The sequence below is a fragment of the Austrofundulus limnaeus genome, unplaced genomic scaffold (genome assembly GCF_001266775.1).
Source record: "Austrofundulus limnaeus strain Quisiro unplaced genomic scaffold, Austrofundulus_limnaeus-1.0 Scaffold35, whole genome shotgun sequence".
In the NCBI taxonomy this organism is placed as follows: domain Eukaryota; kingdom Metazoa; phylum Chordata; class Actinopteri; order Cyprinodontiformes; family Rivulidae; genus Austrofundulus; species Austrofundulus limnaeus.
The window spans coordinates 856,695-882,906 of NW_013952437.1; the positions used below are offsets into that span (position 1 = coordinate 856,695).

Sequence of the window (26,212 nt, forward strand, 5' to 3'; positions counted from 1 at the left end):
GTGTATATCTTTGTACAGTTGCATCAACAGGACATGAAACACAGAGGAAACCATTTCATTTCTCCTTCTTGTACAAATAGACTCTCACACCTCCGTCTCTACTTTCGGATTGCCAAACACTGATCTTCACGCCTCTCTCTCTACCACCCACACTGGGATAAGTCATCACCACCCCAGCTCACCAAGCCTGGTATTATCTGAACAGTGTGATTGCTACAGAGGTCTTATTCTTGATGGTTTTATTCTATCAGTACTAAGCCCCTGTACTAAAGGTCCCCCCCACCTACAACCGAGTGTTTTCATCAGCCCCTGTGAAGGAGAAACTGGTGAGACAGAAAAACTGTACACAGCGGTCACAATAAACTTCTTTTCTTTTTATTCAGTTCTCTTGTTTGGAAATTGCAGGGTCAATATTTTCACATTACTTGACATGATGCACAAAATGTACTCTACCTGTTTACAGGAATACACTGAATAGAACACAAGGTTACACAATGGATACACGACTGACATTTTGCTCATTGCACTTACAACAGTGAATGACATTTTCCAGATTTTCAGTTTTCTGTTATCGCCCTCCCTTCTGCTCACAGTTATCACCTCACAGATCATACCCATCAAACGGAAGACCYCTTATTGGAGGAATTCTGTTTGTTTTTTAAGTTAGAAACACAACATGTATAGAAACTCTACACACTGAATGTTTCAGAGTACGAGTTTTGTTCCACTGTTGTAAAGGATCAAAACAAGTCAGCCACATAAACTATGCTTATGCAATAATATTAATAATCCTCATCATTATTAGTTTCATCATCATCATCATCATTGTGGTAATAATAAATATTTTATACACAAATGTTGGCAGCAAATACGGCATGGGGATGCACATGACAGCCGTACTCAAAACTCAAAAGCTGTACAGAGAGATGACGTCGTATTTACAGTATGAATTAAAATAATGTGTCTGTCTGCCTTCCCGTTCGTCTGCATGGCTGCACTGAAGGCTGTTTTTGGTCTCATGCACCTCATATTGACTTCACTGCACTGTTGTTCGGACGCACAACTCACGCCGCTCGCTTACGAAAACCTCTGTTCCCACGCTTTGTTGAGCGGCGAGTGCCACCAGTCAGGCTTTGTGCTTTCGAAAAGTGACATGCCCTGATTTGTGAATGACTGGTCCTTAACTCACTGGTACTCGCTTCGTTGGCCGGTGACGGTCAAGGTTTGTTAGGCAAACCTTCGTGGTTAAAAAAATAAATAAATAAATCACGACAAAAATTTTTTTGAAGAACAAAAAAACTTCTAATACAACTCCCGAGAATGAAGGATCTAATCATGCACCTTTCAAATGGCTTGGCTGCTGAGTGGGTTAGTCGATGAAATATCCAATATAAACATTCCATTCAGCCCACAGGTTATACCGACACCCAATATGTACATTGACACGTAATTAATGAAGAAGTGCTGACCATCTGCATTACAGGTTTACAGCCGCACAGACAGTCACTGCAAGCCAAACACTGGGGTCAGCCAAAATGCACAACAACTCAATGAGGGCTTACAAACAGCCAGACAAAGCCAAGCAAACCCATGCTTCGAAGCAACATGATGGTGGACATTCAAAACCGACACAGTTTACCCTTTGGCAACAGGATCCCCCCCACTGCCCCATCCAAGTGTGGGGACCGAGGGGTCAAAACATGCCACAAAAATAAAAACAATATTCAGTATTCAAATTCATACAGACAAGTTTCTAAGTAAAAACATGTTCAGTTCCTTTTTTTTCTTTTTTTAAAGGATTTAATTCATAATTGTGTTGTTGTTCTTGTGATGATAATAAACTGATGCAGGCTAAATCGCGTCCAGGTTCAAAATGAGTCATTGCATAGAACATTTGACTTGATAATTGCTTTCGCCCTCTCCTGTATCTTGATGCATGCTTGTGTGTGAGCGTTTTGGTGTGTAGTCTGCACAAATTGAGGCAGTGGGCCCAGCTTGTTAGTGTGTTGGTAACCTCATTAATCAGCAGGAGGTTAACAAGTCTATTTGATGAGAACTTAATTAACCTTGGCTCTGAAGTGGAATGTGGATGCAGAGTGTAACGTGTACAGTGTGTGTATTTGTAAGAGATCAATGTATATATATATATATATATATATATATGTATATATATATATATAATTTTTTGACGTGTGTGCGAGTGTGGGTGTACCTGTCTGCATGCTGAACATATCATGCATGTGATACTGTAGCTGTAAACCCTCTGACAGATTTTATTACTGCTACTTGTGACAGACGTGTTTGATATTTCCCATCACAAGTTGAGACGACATTTACACCATTGTGCTATATACCATTTGCTGCATGCTATTGCTTTTAAAAAAATCGATAAGCAAAAAAATATCTGATGGGACAAAACAGAGATTCGGACAAATATAAAGTGAAAATACAAAGTTTTACAAACGTAAAACAAATAACGACGTAAAAAGAAACTCGCTGAAATGTGACTCTTTAAATACACAAATGACCAAATTTACATATTAGATCTCTGATTTGTTGTATGTACATACAATATCATACAGTGTAAAAAGAAACTCAGGATGATACGGACGCTTTAAAACATGAGGTATACGAGAACAAACATCGCAAATAAGGCTCTTGCATTCATTATTAGGCATAAAAACAAACAACAAAATGGAACAAAAATCAGTTAAAATATGAGAAAATCAATAAAAAGGATAGAGTTGTAAAAGTTTCTGGAGATGAGTATAATGATGGCTTTGCAATGGCAAAAAATAAATAAATAATAAAAATAAATAAAAAAAGAGCCGTGGCCACTCTTTCTATTTGGTCCTCTCGTCTGTGTGAATCTCACACTTATCGGCACGCTGGTAGTAATTCCCTTCCAAAGAAAATAACCTACAACTAATGAGCAGCGGCTTCTTAAAACTGATGAAAAGAAAGGTATGATATGGGCTTTTTTTCTGTTTTTCAATTGTGCGTGCATTCTCGTGTCCACATTAACACAATGCATTCTGTAGACACTGAAACGAAAAAGACAACAAACAAAAACACATTCAAAGATAGGGTTGATTTCCCTCTACTGGAATGTACTGTGGAGATCACAGAAACCAAGCAGTCAAGGATTTTAATAGAATCTCCAGGTTGGTTGTTGTTGCTGTTATAATCTTTGTCTGTTCCAGTTGTGGTTTTATTTTATAAGATCAGTTGCTTTATTATAAGGAAAACCTATAAAATCCAGCGTGTTCTTCTTGTTTTTTTGTTTGTTTGTTTGTTTTTTTCTGATGAAAATTCTCTGAGGACATCAATGTAGAATCAAGAAGCCTTGGGAGACATGTACTCCTCAGACACAAGAGCGGTTGCAGAAGCGTCTCTGTAGAGGGCGCTGCGAGGCTTTCTTTGTCGAGTGGTCGAGCACGATCAAACACACTGTGTTTTGCCCATCATATCCAGCTTCCTCTTTTAGCAGGGTGTTGGAACTGTTTCCCAGAGCAGAGGAAGAAAGAAAGAAAGCTGAGCACTCCTTTCCTTTTCCACTTCACTGCATTCTTAATGTTGACCTGATTAAAAAACAGTAAAGAGGTGCGTGGTTAGTGAAAATGAGATAACTGGAAATGATAAATTCACCAGGCAGACAAACTTATTGCACCCTTTTATTGCAAAGTAAAATAAACTGAAATAACCAAGCTTGTTCTTATTTTAAAGATCTTACTGCAAACATGTCAAGTTGTAGGAATTGTCCATAAATTACATGGATTTTCCCACATTTTGCAGGTATAAGAATGTGTAGAGAAATCTCACGTATTTATTAAAAAACTCAGCTTTAAATTTATTTCACAACTTAGAGCCTGTAGGATGTAAAAAAATTTGTGCAATTAAATAACCATCTTCTAATCCGCTCTGCTTTTAGAAATAAGTTGACCACCCCTCCACATCCTCCCTTCCCTGCTCCTCTGCACTGCAGATGCTGTTATCTCTGCTCCATGCTCTGACAGTCCGCTTGTCCTCGTATTGCATGAGTACTATGGATTTTTTGTGAGAAATGACAGATTTCTGAGGGTCAAGATACAGGTAAACATCCAAAGGGTTGACCTGTATGTTATTCTTTCCTCAAAGCTATGCTTTCCAGACTATAGGTTTATTTGTGGTTCCTAGAGTTTCTAAAAATAGAATGGGGGGGCAGAGTCTTCAGTTCCGATTTCTGTCTGTGAGGCTGACACCTGGTCTACTTTTGAGACGACGTTTAAACCTTTCTTTCTTGATAAATCCTATAGTTAGGCTTGCCTGGGTTTCCTGAGGTATCCCTTAGTTTATGCTGGAGGACAAACTGATCCCTTTTCATCACTCTGCTGATGTCCTATTTAACTTCATAAGCATTTTCTGACCACTGCTACTGGTTATTAAAAGCAGATAAAACAATAAAAATCAAATATTCACCAAATTACTCTTGACTTGATGTATTTCACTGTGTTTGTGTGAGAGAAGAAAAATAAAGTCCATTGTATACTGCTTTGTCAGCACTTCTGTAGTTCTGCTCCATGGAGCAGAAACGGTTCATTCTACCGTGAATAAATGATGCCTATTATGTGTCATGGTTCTGAGTGCCTACAGGTGCTTTGTTTTATCTCTGTGTGCCTTAGCATGTGTGACATTAAAGTGAGCCCTGGTTAGGCGTCTCAGGCTGATTCAAGCACAGTAGTCTTGGCCCAGATTATTGCGGGTTTGCTGACTCCCACTTTTTTAAGGCTTTGGCCTCTCACCTCTGCAGTGCAAAATTCAAGCGGGCCCTGCCTTTCACTGCACAGTCTGAGAAAAAACAATCTAATAATAAGACTCATAAACACACAGAACCAGGGTCAGCAAAAATATAACTAGACTTAGCTAACTAGCAGCACCTGCGTACAAACATGCCCTCAGAGCGTTTTTCTTTTCTTTTTTTTTTTTTACAAACTTACCAATGATCTAATGAGGCCTTCAATGTTTCTGCCATTATAATTCTGAGGCTGTAGCTCTTTCAAAGCATCCACTTACTTTCAGGCCTCTTCAGTCCTCTGCTCATGTCTTGAAACAGCGTGCTGACAAAGCGATCCCCCTTATTTAATTCCCTTCAATCGTGAGCCCATGTCTGGGGAATTCATTGCTGACAAGGCATCCTTTGATTCCAGGTCTGCTCGGTAATTTGGGGTAAGGGAAAGGTACAGAGAGTCGCAGCATTTAATGAGTCATCACTTAACTTGAACCTCTCATTATGCAGACATGACTATGCTAATTTATGGAAATGCTAAGTTTAATAGAACATTAATCTATTAATTTCAATGTGAAGAGACTTAATGGTTTTTTTATTTTTCCGTAAGTCTTGATGCACAAAATAAACCATTTAACATTAAAAATAATGGAATAACATTGAAAGTGCCAATTATTTTGTTTCTCAAGCTACTGTTAATGATTACATGACGTCAAATCATGAAAATAAATACATATTTGAAAAGTTCATTGTCAAAGCACAAGTTCCAACTGCTTAATTGCATGAGTACGAAATATTCTTTTCACTCTCAAAAAAATTATTGAAAACATAAAAAAGAAAAGTTTTCATACTGACTGATGCACTCGGGGTCTCTCCTGTTTTCTCTGTAAAGTGAAATGAATTTCATGTGGTTTCATAGGTTTTCCGGTACAAAGCTACTGATCCACCTCGTTTTTATTTCTGCACACCCTGATAGAAAAAAACAAAACAAAAACAAAAACAACTGATTAAAAAAATCAAAGCAATAATCACTTCCTGAAAATGAGTCATTTCAAATTGTTTCTGCCACCTGTTCCATTCCCAGAAGCAATTTAACTCAAAAATTAACAAAAACAAATAGATTTGTTTTTTTAGGCATGAATGYCTCCCCACCAGAACATATGTGTGAGAAGAACATAAAAACTGCAGATTACTTACCGTCCTCGCTTCAGTTCACCAAAACGAAGTGAACTTTTTTCCCAGACCAGACAAAGCTGTTAGAATGATTAAAAAGAAGGTAAATGTAATAAAATTTGTGCCATATGCTTTTTAATTGGAYAATTTTAATAAGAGCGGTGTGATAGCTAAAAGACATGACTGTACCATCTCCCAGTTTTCCTGCCTGCTCTGCGGCCCCTCCCTGCAGGATTTTGGTGAGAACGTTGTCCCCTTCAGCTGGTGCCTGGCCTGCTGCAGCGCTTCCTATTCCAACTGGTTTGCTCCCGATTCCAACAGGAGCAGCTTTGGAACCTGCACAAACACAAACCCACCACTAATTAAACATTTTCCGACCATGGTACGTGGTTTGTAATATGAAGAGAAGTGACACTGACCTATGCCTGTAAGAGGAGGTGTAGCTATTTTGGTGGGCTGGGGGGCTGTTGGGACTCCAGCTGGAGGTTTCATTCCTGTGGCAGCTGCTGCAGGAGTGGCATCCATTTTTGGCTGTAGAAAATTATGTTGAGATAATAACCGATATTGGCTTTTTTCACTTTGGAAAGATTTACATTAGTTTAAGTATCATTGTCAACAATTTTCTTGTTGTTAAAAGACAATTAACAGGGAATTTACTAYTATGATAATAACTCTGGAACCATTTCACAGTGGTCAAATTAGGGCAGAATTCATTCCAGCATTACTGTTTTTCTATCCTCCTCACTTACTGTATGTTTGTGTGTGACTTCACACAGATTGCTAATTTAATCAGGTACACTCCATGGATCAAAAGTAATGAAGAGTATTGATCTTTTGTGTCTTGTACCACAAAGATTTGTAGGTTCTAACAGGACAGAGCATTCGTATTTAAAAGCTTGTTTTAATGGGCATCATCACGGCCCACAACTGAATCATTTCTGCAGAACAGTATGACACAAAAAATACTAGAATGAAAAGGCAGTAAAGTAAAACCAGGTCCGCTTACCGCTGTGGCCTGCTGGCCCGCTGCAGACCCCACTCCTGGCTGCCGTCCCTGTGATGGAGCTTGTCCAGGTTTCGCCTGCTGCTGTTGCTGTGTTGGCCCAGTTCCAGCTGTAGTCATCCCTGTTGAGGGATGACTACTCTGAAGGGTCTGGCTGTGCTGTGGAAGCTGCTGCTGCTGCTGCTGCTGCTGCTGCTGTTGTTGTGGCACACTCTGCTGATGCTGCTGCTGCTGCTGAGGCTGTTGGCTGGCATCAAGTGGTTCAGAGCCTGGATGTCTTCCTGACTGCCCCTGACCACCTGATCTCTGCTGCCCAGCATGGCCCTGAGGAGCCTGCTGGCTCTGAGGTTTAGAAGGATCTTGTCTCCTGGTGGCTGTGCGTTCTCCTTGTGGTCTCTGACTCCTTCCAGCAGTGCCATGGTGATGACCAGAGGGCGAGTCTCGAGAGAAGTCTCCTGAATTTCTTGGGCTTCCGTGAGCAGAACGGGAATCTGTGCCACTCCTTCTTTGGACGGATGAGGTGGTCCGCGCATCGGGGCGGCCTGTTGGATCCTTGGGGTGCGTCCTGGACGAGCGTGAAGACCTGGGGTCTTCTGAAGAGTGGCGAGAAGAGCTGTGCCTCCCAGAGCTGCCTCCGTGGTGACGGTGTTCTCGTGGCGTGGCGGAGGGGTGGCGCTGGTTGTACTCATCCTGTGGACCGTATTCCTCTGGAGGTTCATCATAGTCATGATAGGAGTGTTTACTACGTCTGCCAGTGGAGGAGTGACCCCCACTTCCATGATGTCGTGAGCGATCAGAGCGGGCCTCCCGGGGTTTTTCAAACCAATCAGTCTCTTCTTGGCTTAAATGATATGCTTTTTGAGAAACCAATAAACAAATTGTCAGTCAGCTGTTGTTTGATGTGGAGTAGCATGCAGAATGACACACTAGGAGGAAAACATGCTCCACATTCAAGAGCCATGCAGATTTAAAAGAAATCAAAAAAAATTTAAAAAGCGGGGTTCAAGCATTGCTTCACATGTAAAAATCATGCATGCATGCAAAACAAAGGCATAAAATATTTTTGGCTTCATATATGAGGGGAATATTGAACAAAAGAAAATGTCAAAAAAACATGAAGCTTTTGTCCACATTTGGCATGCAGTCTTTTCTTCACTTAAAGTGTGAAAAACAAAATAAAGCACAGAAAATTTAGCACCAGTTACCTTCACTGTCAGAAACAGCACAGTGCATGTCATCTACAAGATAAGGATCGTCTGGTTTATAGACATGACTTCTAGGAAGGTCCTTCTTGTGGTGGTCCTGCACATCTGGCAGTGAATGGCTGGAGCCATACTGGTTTCTCACATCATGGGCCTCTGGTATGCCTGTGCCTCTTCCCATGCCTACAAGCTTTCCAACAGGACTTTGTGGACTCTCCTCTTCTGAATTCTGATTTCGCATGGGCGGCCTACCACTGCGGCTGGTTTTATGAGACCGCTCCATAGCATCCCTTTCATAGGATTTACTGCGATGGCCCGTGGCATCTCTGGATGATATCTTGTCCATTCCATACCCGGTGGACCTGGACCTACCAGAGCCATACATGCGGTCCTCTTCCTCAAGACCTTCATGACTGGTGCCGTAATATTTCTGCTGATCGTATTTTTTCATGCCATAGGTGACATCATCCTGAAGCTTCTTGGATCTCGACACAACTGGACACGTACCTCCAGCTGACGTTGTCAGCGTGTAAGAAGCAAGGTCAGACTCCACATCTCGAGCTTCCTCGATGGGCGAGAATTTAGAAATTTTCTGCTCCATTCCCTGCTTCCGATGTTTACTGCGTTTAGAGGAAACTACAGCAGGAGCAAGATTTTTGGATGTAACTTTGTGGCTACCAGAGCGTGACGTGTGTTTGTAATCGTCGTAGTAATAAGGTGTGCCTCCACTCACTGTGGTGCTGGTGCGACTGTCCACTGTGCTCTGGTAGCCGGTTGACCCTGTAGGTCTACCGTAGGCATCAACAGGTTCATCATAGGCAGGGCCTCTTGCAGGGCCATTCTCACTGCGATACGGCCCTCCAACAGGATGACCATGAGCATCGGTCGGTTGACCTGTGTTGTCTTTTGTCAACTCACTGATGTCATCAATCATCACATAGTTCCTTGGAATGTTCTGCTCCAGGTTGGCAGTATAAAGACCATCTGAACCATATGCAGCAGAGGGGCTGTCTACTGAGTGAGTAAGGCCTGGCTCTGGAGCACGGTATTGCCCGTATGCACTGCTATAAACTGAACCAAAGCTGGCATCTGGAGCTGATGTAGCCACTGACACCGCTGGGTTGCTAATGACCTCATAATTGGTGGGGAGTTTTTGTTCAAGGTCTGCCAAAGATGTTTGCCTTGGTCTTTGATGAACTGTAAGGATCTCCGCCTGGGGCTGATAGGTGAGACCAGGTTGGTAGGAACTATGGCTGGGGTAAGGAAGGCTCTGTCCTGGCATAGGCTGAGCGGGTGAGTGGAAGCCCTGGTGACCATGCTGCTGCATAGAAAAGTCTGTTTGATAGGAGGACTGGCTGTACGTCCGGGAAGAATAGGTTCCCTGGTTCTGGTACCCAGGGCCGGTAGGAGGATGGGGCTGGAAGGTTCCGGGCTGGGGGGCAGAGGATGGATACTGAGGAGGCTGGAAACCTATTTGTGGATAAGCAGTGCCAGGCTGTTGTGTTGATGGTTGACCTTGAGGATATGGATATGGCATATAGGACGACGTCGAGGGATACTGAGAGGTGACATTGAGGTCATTAGTAAACTGACTCAGTGGTGCAGTGCTAGGCCTTGTCAGTAAACCATTAGCATCATAAGTTCCTGTTGCAGCTGCCATTCTGAGGTTGTTGAGCTCACTGTCTGACATGTAGTCTCGAGCATCCCCCATACAACGCAGGTAAGCCAACTCTCTCCTTTCCCTCTCCTTTACCATGGTCTCTTTTCGCTGAGTGATGCCTAGCTCCAAATAGCGCAGTTTGGCATCAATCTCTTTTTCCTCCTCTTCCAGTTCAGCCTGCTGCTTACGCAGTTTTGACGACTCTTGCTCCACAGCTTTCAGTTCGCTCAACAGACCAGCCTTGGTAACTACTTGGGTGGGTCTTGGAAGGACCCTCTGCGACATGCCGGAAGAACTGTACATTTGTGCCGGAGAAACAATAGGGAGCGGAGCCTCCTCTGGTGGTGGGCTGGGGAGAGTCCTCTTTACTTTCCTCATCAGAGAGTTCTGTTGCTGCTGCAGGGAGGCCATCTGCTATGAGAGGCAGAGACACATCAGTAAACACTGAGCTATAAACAGAATCTGTTTATGTAAATTAAACTCATTATTCTATACTAGGTATTCGAAGAAGATCAGTACATTTCTTCTCAACACTGAAATGAAGAAGCAGTTTGCATAACATTTTTAAAACACCTGATATTTATAAAAAAATATATCAGTAATGCAACTATAATTGTTTCTTTCAGCTTATTACACTATAAATTTTCCAATGAAGGCAAAGTTGCTATGTCTATGTCTAATTCTCTATGCTATGCAGTGGTGGACAGTAACAAAGTACTTTTACTTTATTACTGTAATTAAGTACATTTTTTGAGTATCTTTACTTTACTTGAGTAGTTATTTATTTGGGAACTTTTTACTTTTACTCCACTACATTTCAAAGACAAATATTGTACTTTTTACTCCACTACATTTCTAGGAAGCTTGTAGTTACTCGTTCCTTTTAGATCAGCATATTATAATCCGCTGTAAAAAAAAAAAAAGAAAAGAAAAAAAACTGTTGTTCCGGTTTTTCTTTTCGTGAAATGCAATTGGCCACAAGCTATGTTCGTCACAAAGGTAATCAATCACATGCGTAGCTTATAGCCTACGTCACACTCGTTAACTCTCGGTAGCGGAGCGCGCGCTCCCATCACTTTACTTTCATTTCAAGCAGAACCAGACAAAAGAAGAAGATGCAGTGGAGACCACTGAGGAAACGCAAGGAGAGAAACCAGCACACCCATGGCCACATCTCAGTTCAATGTTCGAGGTTTTAGGACTTAAAAATAATACGTATCAGTTCAAATGTCTTCTCTGTTTACCACGGGTAAAGTACCTTTCAGCATTCCATAACTCACCATCTAACCTGAGAAAGCACATTGAGGTAAGTCAGCAAACATTTTTCTCACTAGTTTAAACGCTTTAAATGAAGTTGACTTTGGTTAGGGTAGTTGTGGTTAAATGCTGTGAGAGATGATTGAAAAATAGTCGACCATTGTGTGCTAACTGCTAGCTTAGAGTCCCGTGCGGGTGCCCCTTGGGGCTCTGCGCTCGGGATTCCTCTCAGGCCCTTGGACTCTGGTCTTCCCTATGTCTGCCTCGTGTCTTGGGGGTTGGGTCTCGGTCCTCCACAGTCATAATTAAATATTCCATTGGAGAAATCTTGTATATACACGCATGTTCACAACTGCTCACAGACAGGTGTTCTGATCCGGGGGTTCTGACTGTTCACTGAGTGTGTGTATATGTCTGTGTGTATATACTGACAATATTTATGAATGTAGGCATGTATGTATGTATATCTTTATATATGTATGGGTATGTGTATATTTTTATATATGCCCTCCATGTATTTATCCATTTATTTTTCAGGTGAGCAGAAGATGTTGGGTGTGTGGTCCTGTGTTTTCTTGGTGTATATTTAATATACTTCTAATCTCTATTTCAGTCTTTCTATCTTTCTAATTACTTCTCTCTCTGTTTTTCTCTCCGTCTCTATTTTCTCTTCACTTAAAAAAAGTCACTGATGATGAAGAAATAAATAAAATAAATAAACTAATATTTAGTTTCGTTTTCTACTGAAGTGACAAAAAAAAGAAAAGTAAAAAAGAGAATGTAATTTGTACTTTTACTTTGTACTTAAGTACTTTAAAATGCATGTACTTCTGAATACTTAAGTATTTTCAAAAGTAAGTACTTCAGTACTTTTACTTGAGTAGATTTTTGACTGAGTAACTTTTACTTGTAGTGGAGTAGATTTGACCATGAGTATCAATACTTTTACTCAAGTACTAGAGTTGAGTACTTTGTCCACCACTGATGCTATGTTATGCCATAACACCAAACTGAGAATTGTTAAGCTGCTGAAATCAATATACGGAATAATCCATCCTCACTTTGAGGTGAAGATTAATTTGTGTTAATTATTATAGAAGCAGTATTTACAACAATGATGAGTTTTACTTTAGCAAAGAATGTTCTTACCAGCCAGGACAAATTAAATTTGTGCTTTTTTAAACTCATTTTTACTTTGAGAACAGGTAAAACTCTGCATCAAGATTTTTGCTAAAATATGTCTAAATCGTTTTATATATGCTTTAAAAGCCTCAATTATTGAAAAATCCCTTTTACTTCATTCCTATTCTCAGTTTCCCTTTCATTCTTTTTATGAAATCTTCTCTGTATTTTACATAACCCATTATAAATGGCATGCAGGCAAGAATAATCAAATACTGTATAAGACATTTATACTAATTTATTACTCACAAAATAGCTATGTTGAGCAGATCCATGGAGAAGWATCCACAAGAGAGACTTGCACTAAACACTAACCCTGCAGATTTAAAACGTAAGGAACACATCTCTGACTAATTTTGGTCTAAGTGCGCAGCAGAGCTAATTTACTTTGCCCAGATGCTAACAATCATGGAGAAAGCAAAGCAGAACCAGGACTCCTTTAAATCGTGTGTCACCCCCGCTGGCAACACTTAAGGGGTTTTCCTCATTTAAAAGGCGAGCGGGGAGTGGCAAGATAGGAGGAAAAAAAGAAGGGAGGAGATACAACAGAGAGGCTTCTCTGACATTGCCATATGCTCACTTCCTCTTCAGTGCCAGATCATGTATGATTATCTACACTCTTAAGAAGCAACCAGGTTTTTGCTCTGTTTTGTTTCAATTTTGTTAATTTTGTAAATGTCTGAAAGTATTTTGGTATTATTATCACTGAAAAAATATACTTTGATGAAACATCTTAACTTTGATTTGACCTTCAATTGCTACTGCTCTTCAAGATCTTTTCATTTTAGCTTAGAAACAAGTTTTTCGCATGAATGTATAATAAAACATTCACATTTATAAAATTCTGTTCAAAGAAAAGATTGTGATTACATACCTGGCTGCTGGACACAACTTGATGATGATATGGAGAAAACCTGTTCTTGCCAGGGTCCTCTGATGTTGGGCTGAGTGGCTTAGGGTCCGACATTGAACGCTGCACATTTTTTATGGGTCTTGGCAGCGACTGGTGGCGTTGAGGAGATTCAGCAGTGAAGGCTTTCTGCTGTGGTGTAACGTGGGCCTTGTTCAGCTTCTCCTGCGAGGCAAATGTTGTGGCCAACATGCKATGAGGAGACAGTGGAGATACTGGGGAGTATAATACTTGGGGAGATTTGGGGGGTTGTCGAGATGAAGACTCATTTTGTTGATGATGATAGCCAATTTCCAGTGGGTCTGGTTTCCTCCTTTCAAACTTAGCAACACCTTGGAGTCTAGGAGAGGTTGGGTCAGATGTATTTGCTCCTACTATATGCAGACTTGTTGAGTATGGACTAATAGTTGTTGGGACACTCAGCTGAGGGGTGACTACTCCCTGAGAATGTGATTCTGGTTCAGTTTGGCAGGCTAGACTCTCTCCTTTGTGAGTCCTTTCAGGAGCTGCTATGTAATGTAATAAGTCAACTTTTGAGGTCTCTGCCATAGTAATGTGAATTGCGGGTGAAACCCTGCCTAGTTGGTCTGGCTCTGTTTGGCATGACGAATCATTAGTGGTCTGAATAGCTATGCTTGCAGAAGCCACTTTAGATGATCCTTCAGACTTTGCCTCGCCACTGGACTCTGAATGCTTTGATGCACGAGATCGCCTGCGCCTTACTGGCTGCTGGTCCCATTCTGCCTGGTCCTCCTCATCAGTCTGCACACAGGAGTCTGCGATGTGTCTTGTTCTCCTTCGCCTATTCAAGTACCTCTCATCACCATCCTCATCGTCTGTTTGCACACAGCTGTCTGTGATTCTTTTCACAGATTCTTCCTCAGAGCCGTCCCTCAGCCGAGGCATGGAATTCTGCTTTTTCATAATCTTAGGATCCATCTGCTTGTCACTGCTTTTCAAAGACATTTCAGAGGCGGAGCTTTGAATAGGTCGAGCAGACATCACTGCTTGCACCACTTGCCCATCCTGCCAGAACTGAACACTTTGTCCATCTTTTTGAATTACTCTGCCACTCTGGTCACATATTATAAACCCTTGAGGAACCCCTCCTCCAACAACTACCCCTTGGATGGCACCCTGAGCTGATGTTGCCGCTGCAGCAGCTGCAGCTGAGGCGGCAGCTGCCTCAGCAGCYGCAGCTGCTGCTGCTGCCTCCACTGCAGCTGTCTTTTGCCTTTTCTGCTCCTCCAACTGCTGCTGAAGCTGCTGTTGTAGAGTCTGAATCTGCTCAAGTTGCATTCTTTGCTGGGCCAATTGTTCTCTCTGCATTATAAGCTGCGTCTCACGCTCTGCTTGTTGTTGTTGCAGGACCTGCTGTTTGATTGTATGCAGTTCTTGAAGTTCCCGCTGAACAAGTAGTTGCTCTTTTTCTCGGTGACGCTGAAGCTCCATACGATCTCTTTCTAGCTCCTCTTGTAGGCGCATCTGACGTAATTTTTCCAGTTCAACTCGTTCTCGCTCCAGCTGCAACAGTTGCTCTTGTTGTTGACTAAGTCTTTCATCTTCCTTACTTTTCTGGGCATCAGTTGAAGAGGAAAGTTTGGAACTTGGTGTTTGGGCAGTTTCAGTTGTTGTTGCTTTTGACTGTGTTTGAGGCAGAACTACAGACTGAGGCTGACTGATGGGTTGAGCTTGAGTTTGTGTCAAAGATAAAGGTTCAGTCTGAGCAGGCAATTGTGCCTGCATTTGAGGCTGTACTGGTTGGACAATTGGAGGTTGAGACTGAGTTTGAGAGAGTGATGCAAGACTCTGTGAGGTAAGTTGAGGACGATCTATTTGATGAACTGTTGTAGTTTGCATACCAGGCACAGATACATGTTGGGTTCCTGATTGTACTGCTGGTTGTGTTGTTGGAATGGTTGCAGCTGTTTGGGCAGCTATTGTTGTTAAAGGTTTTCCGAGAAACACTGGAGTTTCCTGGTGCGAGCTGCTTAATACAGAAGCACTTTCTGATGGTGGGGCTGACGTAGGATACTGGTTTGGGGGAGGATAAGAATATAGTCCTTGTGTGGACAGAGGCATCCTGGGAGTCACTTGAGGCAACCTGGCCAGACTAGCCAAGGGTACAGCAGTTACACCTGTAGGGTATGGTCTGTAAATTCCCCTAGGTACTGGACGTATGACTGGGGCAGGCTGTGTAGTAATTGGCAAAGTTGAAGCTATGGGAGTGTTTATGGTAGAATATATCATACCATCACCTCCTCTCATAGCAGCAGGATACAAGGCGCGTATACTTGCCTGTCTAGCATTTATTAGGTTTGTTAGAGTTTGACCATTCACTGTTTGTCGTCCATCTGCTCCATAAAGCAAATTAGCTCTTACTGATGCTAAACCTTGATGGAGATTCAGTCTTGCTAAAGGTCCACCCCTTCCAGCTGCATATGCTGCCAGTTCAGGGTTATTTCCAAAACGACTCCCAATCTGATCGACAGTGTTAAGAGCTGCACACATGCGACTAATCTCCCTGGCAGTAGTTGCACTGTATTGAGCCAAATTAGAGTCCTGTGAGCCACAGGTATAATCAGAATTAATATTTGACATAGAGCCATATCGACGAAGGGGTAATGAAGGACCTGAAAAATCATCCTGGTGACGCAGGTCTGTGTAAGAACCATACTGTGCCCCCATGCCAAGGTATCCAGCATCATAAACTTGATTCAAACTGCTAAGATCCACTGCCAGCCCCCCTTGTAGATTGTTCTGATAGTGAGCAGCATCAGTCATTGAAGGCAGGTTAGTATCAGACATGGAGGGCTGTATTCTTCCAGAAGGTGGTACAGGTAGTGGATATTGTTTATGATCCATTGTTATTCCTTGGGTAACTTGAGGTTTTTGTTGTTGCTGTTGTTGGCTAACGCTGTAATGCGGTACGTGGGGAGGTTGGGCGACTTGAGATGTTTCAGTGATGGGATTGCTATCTGAAGATACTGTGGGAGACTTCTGAGAGAAAGACCCTGAACAGGTACCAGCAAAGGGCAATTTGTAAACAACATCACAACAAGCCACTTGATTATCTGGTTTGAGCTGTCCAGTCAGATCCAAAACCTGAGGTGGAGGAGGAGCAGGGGCCTTGTCTTCTTGCTTTACCAGCTGAGTAACTGTGCTGCCTTGTGATGTGTTTGTCTCATCGAGGTGCACCATCATAACATGGGGTTTACCTGTGGACAAGTTCATTACTGTTGGTTTATTTTTAAGCTCTAAGGCAATGCCACCATACATTTCATGGGATACATTAGAAGTAAGAGCCCCAGACACTGATGGTGGAGCCACAGGGGATATTCTAGGTATGGCACTAGCAGTCACTACAGGATGGGCATTACTTGTCTGGGTCACTATGACATCCTTTTTTATCAGCAGTGGCTGTACCTGATTAGCTAAATTGTAACGAGCAAAAGAAGACTGCTGTTGGTGCTGCTGAAGCTGCTGCTCAAGAAGTTGCTGCTGCTGAAGAAGCTTCTGTTGTTGCAACTGCAGTTGCTGCTGCTGTATTTCAAGATTTTCCAGGCAGGCATCAATTTTAGGAATAGATGGGTCAGTAATCAGCGGCTTACTCTGAGTTAAACACACAGCTGATCCAACACCCTGACCTAAATCCACACGGTTTTGTAAGGGGTCTCCATATACAACTGGTTGCTTGGGTTGTGACATGAATGCTGACCCTGCAACTGTAACACTAACGGTTGTTGGTGTTGACACAGAYATGTGTGGTTGCTCTTGGGCATTGAGGTTCATAATAAGGGGCTGCACTAATGTATGTCTTCCGGATGGCTGCTCTAGTCCTAAAGAGTACCTTCTTGTGTCAGAGGCAAGAGATGTTAGATCCATGCCCTGGTCTGTCATTATAATTGGAGCTGGCTTCAATGGAGCTCTTAGATCCACAACAGTGGTGTTTGGAAGTGTTTGGTTTTGCCCCACAACCTTTGAAGTGCCAGGAACATTAGAGATTTTACACAGAGATATATTTTCCATTGAACCCCGACTTTGTGCACTTGTGGTCATAGCACTAACACCAACATTAACTTTTTCAACATTGTGACCCATTTGAGAAGAATTCTTTAGGTCCTGATGAGAAGGATACATTTGGGGTGATGTTGGAGAACTTGTTGAAGGGGTTTGAAAGCTATACAGTGTTTTACAACTTGCCTGTGTTGGTGATGATAGGGGAGATGTAGAAGAATTTACAGTAAGTGGTTTGGCAGGACTGGACCTTTCAGAGCCCAGTGTTATCACCATGACTGGTGAATCTTGAGAGGACTGTTGTCGTACAAGACGTGGTGACATTGTTCTTGGAGATGCTTGAGAGCTGTGGGATGCGGAAACTGTTGTAGCACCAGCTGGCAAAGACGGCAGCTGCCTGCTGTTACCGCTAGTGTGTCGCACAGGTGGTGCATGTGTTGGGCTTTGCGTTGGAGATGTAGTGGGGGAGACTGGGGGGCTTGGTCCTTTAAAGAGTGAAAAAACTTTGGAGGTCAGGGAGGATGATCCAGGATCAGGTGTTGCTTGTGTTGGCCTCTGTGAGCCTGCTCGGTTGCTAACAGGGGCTGTGCTTCCTCCATGCCGAGCTGAGGCAGCCTGACTCATTTGAGCTTTGGTTGTCGAAATTCCAACGACACCTTCAATTTTGGCACTCTGTGTCATCATTCTGTTCTGTGTTTCTTTTGATAAATGTTGTGCTGCTTGCATACCTGCAATTCTCGAATCACCGCCTGTTGTGGAGAAGGACACTGGTGCAGTAACCTGTGTAGGACTTGAGCCTGGAGTTAGAGATGTTCCAGCTTCGAGATGATACCCACCATCTGACTGAGAGCCACCTTTCTGTTGATTARCTGTTTTTCCTTGTTTCTGCATGAGCTGTGCTTTCCTCATCATCTCCTCGTACACCTCTTCTGCACTTTTTAGAGTTTTATCAGATGTTGATGTCTTCTCTGTTGGGGAGTAAAGTGATGTAAAGGTTGGAAGATTGAATTCTTTTCCTGATTTGTAAAGCTTTCCTCCAATCATCTCAAAACCTTCTGCTTCTGAGTCCATGGAGGGTGAATATTCAGAGCAGGATGATCTGTGGAGCTCCTCCATCTCTGCAGCCTGCCTCAGCTCCTCTGTTGGTGATGCATCTTCAATAGGTGAGAGATTACTAGGAGGGGTTTTGGACCGTTCTCTGCGCCTCTGTGCGCGAAGTTCCTCTTTATCTCTTTTTGTTTTCCGAGCAGTACTTCGAATCCTCTGTTGCTCTAGATCTCTCATCTGCTCCTGTTCCCTAAGCAGTTCTTCCTCCTCTCTAAGCTCATCCTCTTCAGAGGAGTCCTCAATTGTGGGCAGCAGTGGCCCGTGAGAACGATGTCGAGCTTTCCTCTGCTGCTTTGCTTCTTCAAGTCGTGCCCTCCGACTAGGGCTGCTGTCACTGTCGTCTTCCATGGATGACACGGAGGTTGGGGATGTTCCAGATGTGTAACTGGGAGTAGTGGCAGGTAGAGTGGATGAATAATCTCCCTTGGATCTTTCTTCAGGAGAACCTGTCAGACTCTCCATTTCAAGCTCTGGTTCTCGGAGGTCATGTTCACTGCTGAGCTCAATGTCTCGATTGTAGCTGTTAGTGTTATTCAGCTCAATGGTCTTAAAACGCCGAAGACCCCCAGCCATTACAACATCTTCTTCTTCTTTAGTTTTATAAGCACCCTCTGAAGTTTTTGTATCATCTTCAAAACTATTAGACTGGTGAGAGAGACGTCTTCTCTCTTTCCCTAAATCCCCACTGGCTTTATGTGTCTTTTTAGATTTCTGGTTTCCAAATTCTTCTAATTCTTCTTCATCAGCACTCATCTCCATAATCTGCCTCCTCATGTACTCTTCATCTGTTAAATCTTTATGTGACTTCTTTTGTCTTACTGGCAACGGTGATAAACCACTTTCACTGCTGTCTTCTACATAATCGTGACGGAGCTTGCAACTGAGGTCATCTTCTGATTCATCCCTTGCTGCCTCATCTTCAGGACTGTACTCTTGCCCCACAGAAAGTGAATGAGGCCTGTGTTTCTGGTCAGAGGCTGTCTTTGATTCAAGCAAAGGTTTCATGGAGCTTTCTAACTTGGTGATTTCTGAGGGGATGGAAGCACCTCTTTCACTAAGCTTGATTCCCTCTTCATGGATTCGACCTGTGATTTCCCCTTGAGAACTCGAGATCCCATCTGAAGAGTATCCAGTGTCACTTAAACTCTGCATGCTTGATTTGTTGTGATCCTAAAGAAAGAGAGAAAAAGAAGAGGGATCAGGAACCAATAAAGGTCTTTAAAATTAACTTATAAAAGTTGTATTACAAGCTTCAGTACACATTTCAGGTCTCACTATTTCATTCAGTTATCAGCAATGACATTTTAGGTGCACTGGTAGATGATTGGGAGTAAAATCAACTTTTTTACACATAGTACCGATGAAATAGTCTCTAATGGTAAAGTATTAGAGAATAATTACTTTGGAAATAATCAACAATTTACAGTTTTTTAACACTTCGAGCTAAAGTCAACCCAAATGTTTTCTTTATAGTAACATTTGATTAGGAAGTTAAACATACTTTTACTAAAGTTTGCATTTAGAAAGACATATACTAACAAAACTGAAACAGTTTTTATTTATCACARCTATTGACCATTTTGTATATGTTTGGGTTGAATTTGCCTTTTAGTGTTATGCGCACACAGATGGAAATATATACCGACACAGAGTGAATATAACAGACAGTTGAACTTACAAACATTTACAGACAAATGCCATTTTGTTACATGCTTGTTTGACATCTTTGATGCATTCTCCTTTGCATTCTTCGAACCGTTGAAGAATAAAAACATGCTTAGAATGCTTAAAAAATCATCACGAAGTGGCACATTAAACAAAAAGCTTGCATTTCTTTTCTTTTTTTCTTTTACAAAAACAAGAATAAAAAAAACATATTTAAACAAAACAGAGAAATGCAGGAGTGGTCTGTAGACGATGAATGGCCAACTAAGATGATTATGCTGATGCACATAAAAATGAGGAATGATCATAGCCAACTGATAATGATGACATTTAGAGCAATGTTAAAGATTAAGATGGTGATGATGCTTAATATAATAGATATGACGACAATGGTAATAAAACACTTTGATAAACGCAACTGCAATGATTTTTTTTACTGAATGTTTGATGATGTTATAATAAACACAGAACTTTATCAGTAATTTTGCATTAGTTAATGAGTTTATAAAGTTAGTTCCAATGAGGATTATGATTTAAAAAAAAACTGAGGACGATGGCGTGAATTGGACAGATGACCATAAAAAGAAAAGACAAAAGGACTTGAATGGGCTCAATATTGAAAAAAAGGACAACATTGTGATTCTGGGATGGTTCCATTTTTTTTTGAATGGCTTAACATAAATCAAAATGGTGAATTGAGAATAACAGGTATAACAGGTGAAGGCGAAGAAGTTGCAGGTAGCTCACTTCATGGTGTCTTGACTTCTTTTCTTCTTCAGCTATCTTCATGTCTTTTGGAGTGTCAGTCTCTGATAATGCCTTCTTCTGTGAGGCTTTGGTGTCTTCTTTTAGAGTTTTAGATGCAGCTTTAGTCTTCTCCTGGCTTTGTGGCTGCTTGCGGGCCTGGCTGTTACCTGTGGGTTTAGACTGAGCAGGAACCGTTTTGGAAGGGGTGGGGGTCTTAGTGTGGTTAGGAGTAGGTTTAACAGGGCCAGATGAAGGCTTGGCACCAGAGGGATGTGAAGGGCCCTTAGTCTGAACAGAGGGCTGAGCAGATCCTTTTGTCTGAGTCTGCCCTTTGGCCTGATTCAGACCCTTCATTTGGTTAGCAGGCTGTGTGGGGCCCTTTCTTTGAGCATGTGACTGGTTAGGACCTTCAGTTTGAGTAGGTCCTTTACTTTGAGATGAGGGATGTGTTTGACTCTTAGCTTGAGGGTGTGGCTGAGACGAACCCTTGGTTTGAGGGGAAGTTTGACTAAGCCCTTTAGGCTGAGGGCCAGGCCCTGCCTGTTTCACATTAGAGGGAGGGCCACTTACTTGGGGACCCGTTGATTTCTGTTGTTGTTGAGGACCTGTGGTGTTAGGCCCTGAATGTTGATTGGGTGCTTTCTGCTGAGGTGTTTGCTGTTTGGCTGGAGCAGATGATCGGGGAGATCCCATGGAAGATCCCATAGAATCTGGAATATCTCCTAAGCTTCCCGACAGAGCCCTCTGTGTTTGGCAGTTTAGGCACAGCCATTCTTTCTTCTGAAAAACAAAAAGAATGAGAATCATCAAAGTTAAAATCAAAGACCATGTTTTATTGCACAAAATATACAAAGTGTAGTCATTTTAAATGTGTTTTCATTAATATTTGCACCATCAGCACAATTTTTGATTTCCATTTCTTCACAATGGGTGATTTCTAAAAAAAACTTGTTAGTTAAATTCAATTAAAACAAAGGCTGTTTTGCAGTAGCATTGGACTCAGTGGAACTCATCCTGAACAACTGAGTAAATGAAAACCTGTCCAAACAAGGATTTTCATCTCTACAAGAAGACTTAATCTTTTGACAGCATTAAGTACTCTCAAACAAGGTACACAGACAAGGAGTGTAATGTGCATATAAATGAACGTGTCTATTGAGAGGTGGAACAGTCAACAGTGAATATCAAATGTCGACCTCAGGGTCATAACTGACCCAAACGCTAAATCCATCTGGCCCACAAAGTGGTAAATTAATAATAAATTACACTCAAGTTCATACAGGAATAATTTGTGGAAAAGAGTGACTTCTATAGTACTTGTCATTTAGTGCTCCCATTATTATTATTGATTGTTTTATTAATCTTTATTTAACCGGGCAAATCCCATTTAGATCACAAATCTAATTTTAAGGGAGGCCAGGGTCTAAACACGTTTTTAGACATGAAAATTTTAACTGCAAGTGATCCGGTTTGTAAATGGTCCTGTCATAATGCCATACTAGAATTGTAGCTGTTTAGTTTGTTATATTGTGAGAACAGTTTCTTATTCTCTTCCCAGGTTAAGTTGTCAGGCTCAACAAAAACTTGCCAATCAAAAAAGAAAAACAATAATACCCACTAAAATTGCCAAGTAATGAGGTTCTAATTTAAATTAATCACAGAATGCAAACTACATCCAATCCAATAAAAAAATTTGGCACAATACAAATTTTGAAAAGACTTTAAAAGACTGATTAACAATATTTAAAATTACAGCAAAACATTGGCGGCATCTTTAAAAATGCCAAAGACAGCAGAGATATCAATAAATAAAACAAACCAGTCATGGTTATCTTCAGACCATTGTTAAAGTTTGGTGGTGGCATAGAAAATCCAGGGCTTTGAACAAATTTTGTGGATGATCGCTGATCTATACCTTTTATAGAGCCCACAGCAAAACTTACTGGTGCTTGAGGGGGAAAAGCCCTTTACAGTATCCTGTGTACAGATTCTGACAGTGCTAAAAAACCCAAAACAAAACTCATCAAAAACAGGATATTAACATAAAAAGATTCAATTTCAGGTCAATGCAATAGATTGATGAAACTGCTCATTGGAATGAAATGATTCTATTACAGGGTATGAGGGCTGAAAATAGCATTGGGGGCACCATGTTTGTAACGTAGCCCTCTGTTAATAACAATGATCAGTGCCTCGGGCCTGAAGACGTAGTATTCTTTTGTTACCAACTTTACAACAAAACAAACAACCTCATAAACGTTTCAATTGCTGATCACCATCTGCTGAATAAATCATGTTTTTTATTGCTGTCACATTTTAAAACATAAATATAGAAGATTTAACAACAGGCCCAGTCACAACCATTAAATAAAAACAATTCAGGTGTTCAGCGACTGTATCATAGGACATCTTTACCATGGAGAGAACAATCAAGATGCTAGAGAAAACCCCAATTAAAATAAATACCTTTAAAAACTTTTATTGTTGCAAAAACAATCTGAACTTTTAAAAGGAGTTTCTCTGCCAACATTTCAAGCACAGTAAAGAGACAGAAAGTGGCAATCATTTAGTCAGCAACGACCATTTTAACACCACATCAGGGGAACCTAATCTAGACACTGTCTCGAATAATAAGGTCTTGGTGTGAGACACAGTCTGCTTTCTTTATTACCTCATTCTAAACATGTGTACAGACATTGATCTGACGAAGACGTTTTGCTTTTCTCAGCAGTTTTTCTTTACTCCCAGCTCTTTCACCACAGTAATGAGTGGAYACAAAACATAACAAACAATATTTTTATATGTAAACAGCAAAAAAGCAAAAGCAAGTGGATGATAAGGATTTTGCTTATGTGTAAATGTCTGTGTGTGTTGGTTATCAAAATAGTTCATGAATGACTGGACAGAATTTAATAAAATCTGCAAAAATTACTTAATGGATTTACTGTACTCCTACAATTGATTTGAACTTTTGTAGGCAATCCAATTCCAGATGGCCAATTCCAGATCATCATTAGCCAACACAAAAATAATTTAAGCTATAATTTAGTCAGTTTAACAGATATTGAACTGAAATTTAAAGAGATAATAACTGTGAGTCAATAACACGTCTTGTGACAATGTATCAGTTTGTGCATAACTTTATTTTCAATGAATGACCAAAAACACACACAATTCTGTCATTTCTCAACATAAGCTGATCCTAGTTTAAAACTCTGGTATGAAAGGCAGTGGACAATTTGCATTACTTCAAGAATCAAGTTATGTTGTGGTGCCTATTTTCTTACTTATTGTTTTTATTTACTAATAACTTGTTTTTCACCCCTCTACATATCCTAGGCCTTAAATTAAAAGTATGATTTTCTCTCTAGCTTGTGCATTTTTAAAGCCGTCTACTGCCTGTTGCAGAGCAGACACAACAGTCAGACAACAGTGTAAATACTGGAGGTTCTCCAAAACGAGCCATGACTGCTATTCAATTTAAGACTAGAAAGCACGGTCAAATTGTGCTGTTCAAGACTTACATTTGATAGAGAATAATTACACAAACAGAACTGTAAATAGGCTTTTATTGATAGAGTACAATGGAACACACTGAAGTGGCACTGATATGACAAACATTGCACCTCATAAAAACTCAATTAGGGCTCTTATGCAATGCRGGTGATAAATTATGCAAGTCCTTCCCTTTAGTAATGATGCAATCTGAATCAGCATGCTGTGAAAATATGCATTTATTCTTTGATAGCAACGTAGACACAACACCATTTATTATGATTCTATGATATGATATTATTTTATAAGATAAAACAACGATGGCTGTCTTTGATGTTTTTATTGCCAGAAGGTGGAGCGATAATATTGTTGCCCATGTTTTTTTGTTTGTGTATTGATTTGCACCTTAGCAGAATATCACTGAACAAATTTTAATGAAACTGACAAAGTAATAAATGTGTGCACAACTTATTAACTTTTGGGGTAAACTTAATTCAAGAAAGTCCCCACAACAAATCAATCTTAGCAAGCACAATAATGACTATACCTCAGTGAATTTTACAAACACTTCCCTTAAGTTTGGTTTGGTAGTAGCTGACAGTCATTCACAACACAAAGTCAAAGTTCTACCAAAATATTGCAATACTGCAAGAGACTGTGATTTAAAAAAATAAATTTTGACTAAAAAGATAACTTAGTCATAACTTAGCATCTTTGTTTAAAAGTCGAGCATGAAAGTATACATTTCTCCAAAAAATATGCCAGGCTTTTAATCCATGTATAACGTCACCATTTTTGACTGACAAGCAAGCATTTTCAAAATWTATTAGAAACCTGTCAAAGCTGAAAGTGAAAAAATGCTGACATTTTAATCTATAACATGCTATTATTTTTACTGATGCTATTTTTTTCGTACAACATAAAATCTTTCTTTTTGTGCCTAGATCTATTGTCTCAAGAGAGACCATGAGGCGTGGATGGAGCTATTGGCTTGCCAAACAGACAGACTTGCTTTGTTTTCATATCTCTCAAGTGCTCTACTGAGAAGCTATATATAAACAGGTGCAGCATTCTCAGAACTAGCCATCTGTGCTGGTTCTTTTCATGACAAGCGACTGTGTGTTTGTGGACGGCTAGTACACTCATGGGACCCGTAGATATTTACCAAAGCCATGCAACAATATAGACAGCAAAGACAGGTTATGTATCTCTAATTTGTGCATTCGAGCATGTACAGAGGATGGCATAGAGCAGTGGATAGAGCTGTCRCCTCACAGCAAGAAGGCCACAGGTTTGCCTCCTGGCAGTTCTGGCTGGAATTTGAATGAGTGGGTTTTCTCCAGGTACAAGTTTCCTTACACAGATTAAGAACAAGAATATTAGATAAACTGGTTACTCATGTGAATAGTTGTGTCTATATTGCCCTGTGATGGACTTGTAACACCACAGACTGCTGGAGATAGGCACCAGCTGCCCCACAACGTGCAAAGGAAAACCAAGTAAAGAAAATAGATTTTTACCATGGAACACTATTTTTCAGGCCATGTTGCCAAACTCCCCTATTTGCTCCTGAATCAGCATAACATGACTGTGTGGGTGCGAGGGAAAGAGAAGCAAGGCCAAGCTGAAGCTGCAAGTAGCAAATTATTCATGTAGAGTGCTTTAGCTTGTACAGCAGCGAGCCATGTGGGCAGTGCTTCCCACCTCTACCCACACAGAGATAAGAAAATCACGTCTGTAGAAAAGACTAAGCCTCTGTTGCTTCTGGGAATCTTTCACTGTTCTCTGAAAACACGGTGAATCGTGGCAAACTCTAACAACTCAGCGGATATAACCATCACTATAAATAATAAAATATTTTTTTAATGAAATGTCCAATTTTGGATGAACAAATGTTTTTTTTTCAATTTTAACATATAATAAATGATTATCACCCAAGACTAAACATGAAAGGCAATTTTTACCCATATGTGTGAGCATATGTGTTCATTTTTTGCATTATATTAATATTTAATATATACATTAATAC

The 26,212-nt window shown here is 40.9% G+C and overlaps 1 protein-coding gene across 6 annotated transcripts; it reads right to left on the reverse strand.

The window, feature by feature from the left end:
- Window positions 1-353: 353 nt before the first annotated feature.
- Window positions 354-21,468, reverse strand: bsnb (bassoon (presynaptic cytomatrix protein) b; the record flags this gene model as incomplete). Of its 6 annotated transcripts, none has more annotated exon segments than XM_014006171.1 (10): window positions 354-3,581; window positions 5,053-5,188; window positions 5,621-5,734; window positions 5,963-6,018; window positions 6,128-6,274; window positions 6,358-6,469; window positions 6,945-7,795; window positions 8,147-10,217; window positions 13,117-19,446; window positions 21,259-21,468. In XM_014006171.1, coding segments are annotated over 7 exon segments (9,762 nt in total), but the record flags the coding sequence as incomplete, so codon positions are not given.
- Window positions 21,469-26,212: the final 4,744 nt, after the last annotated feature.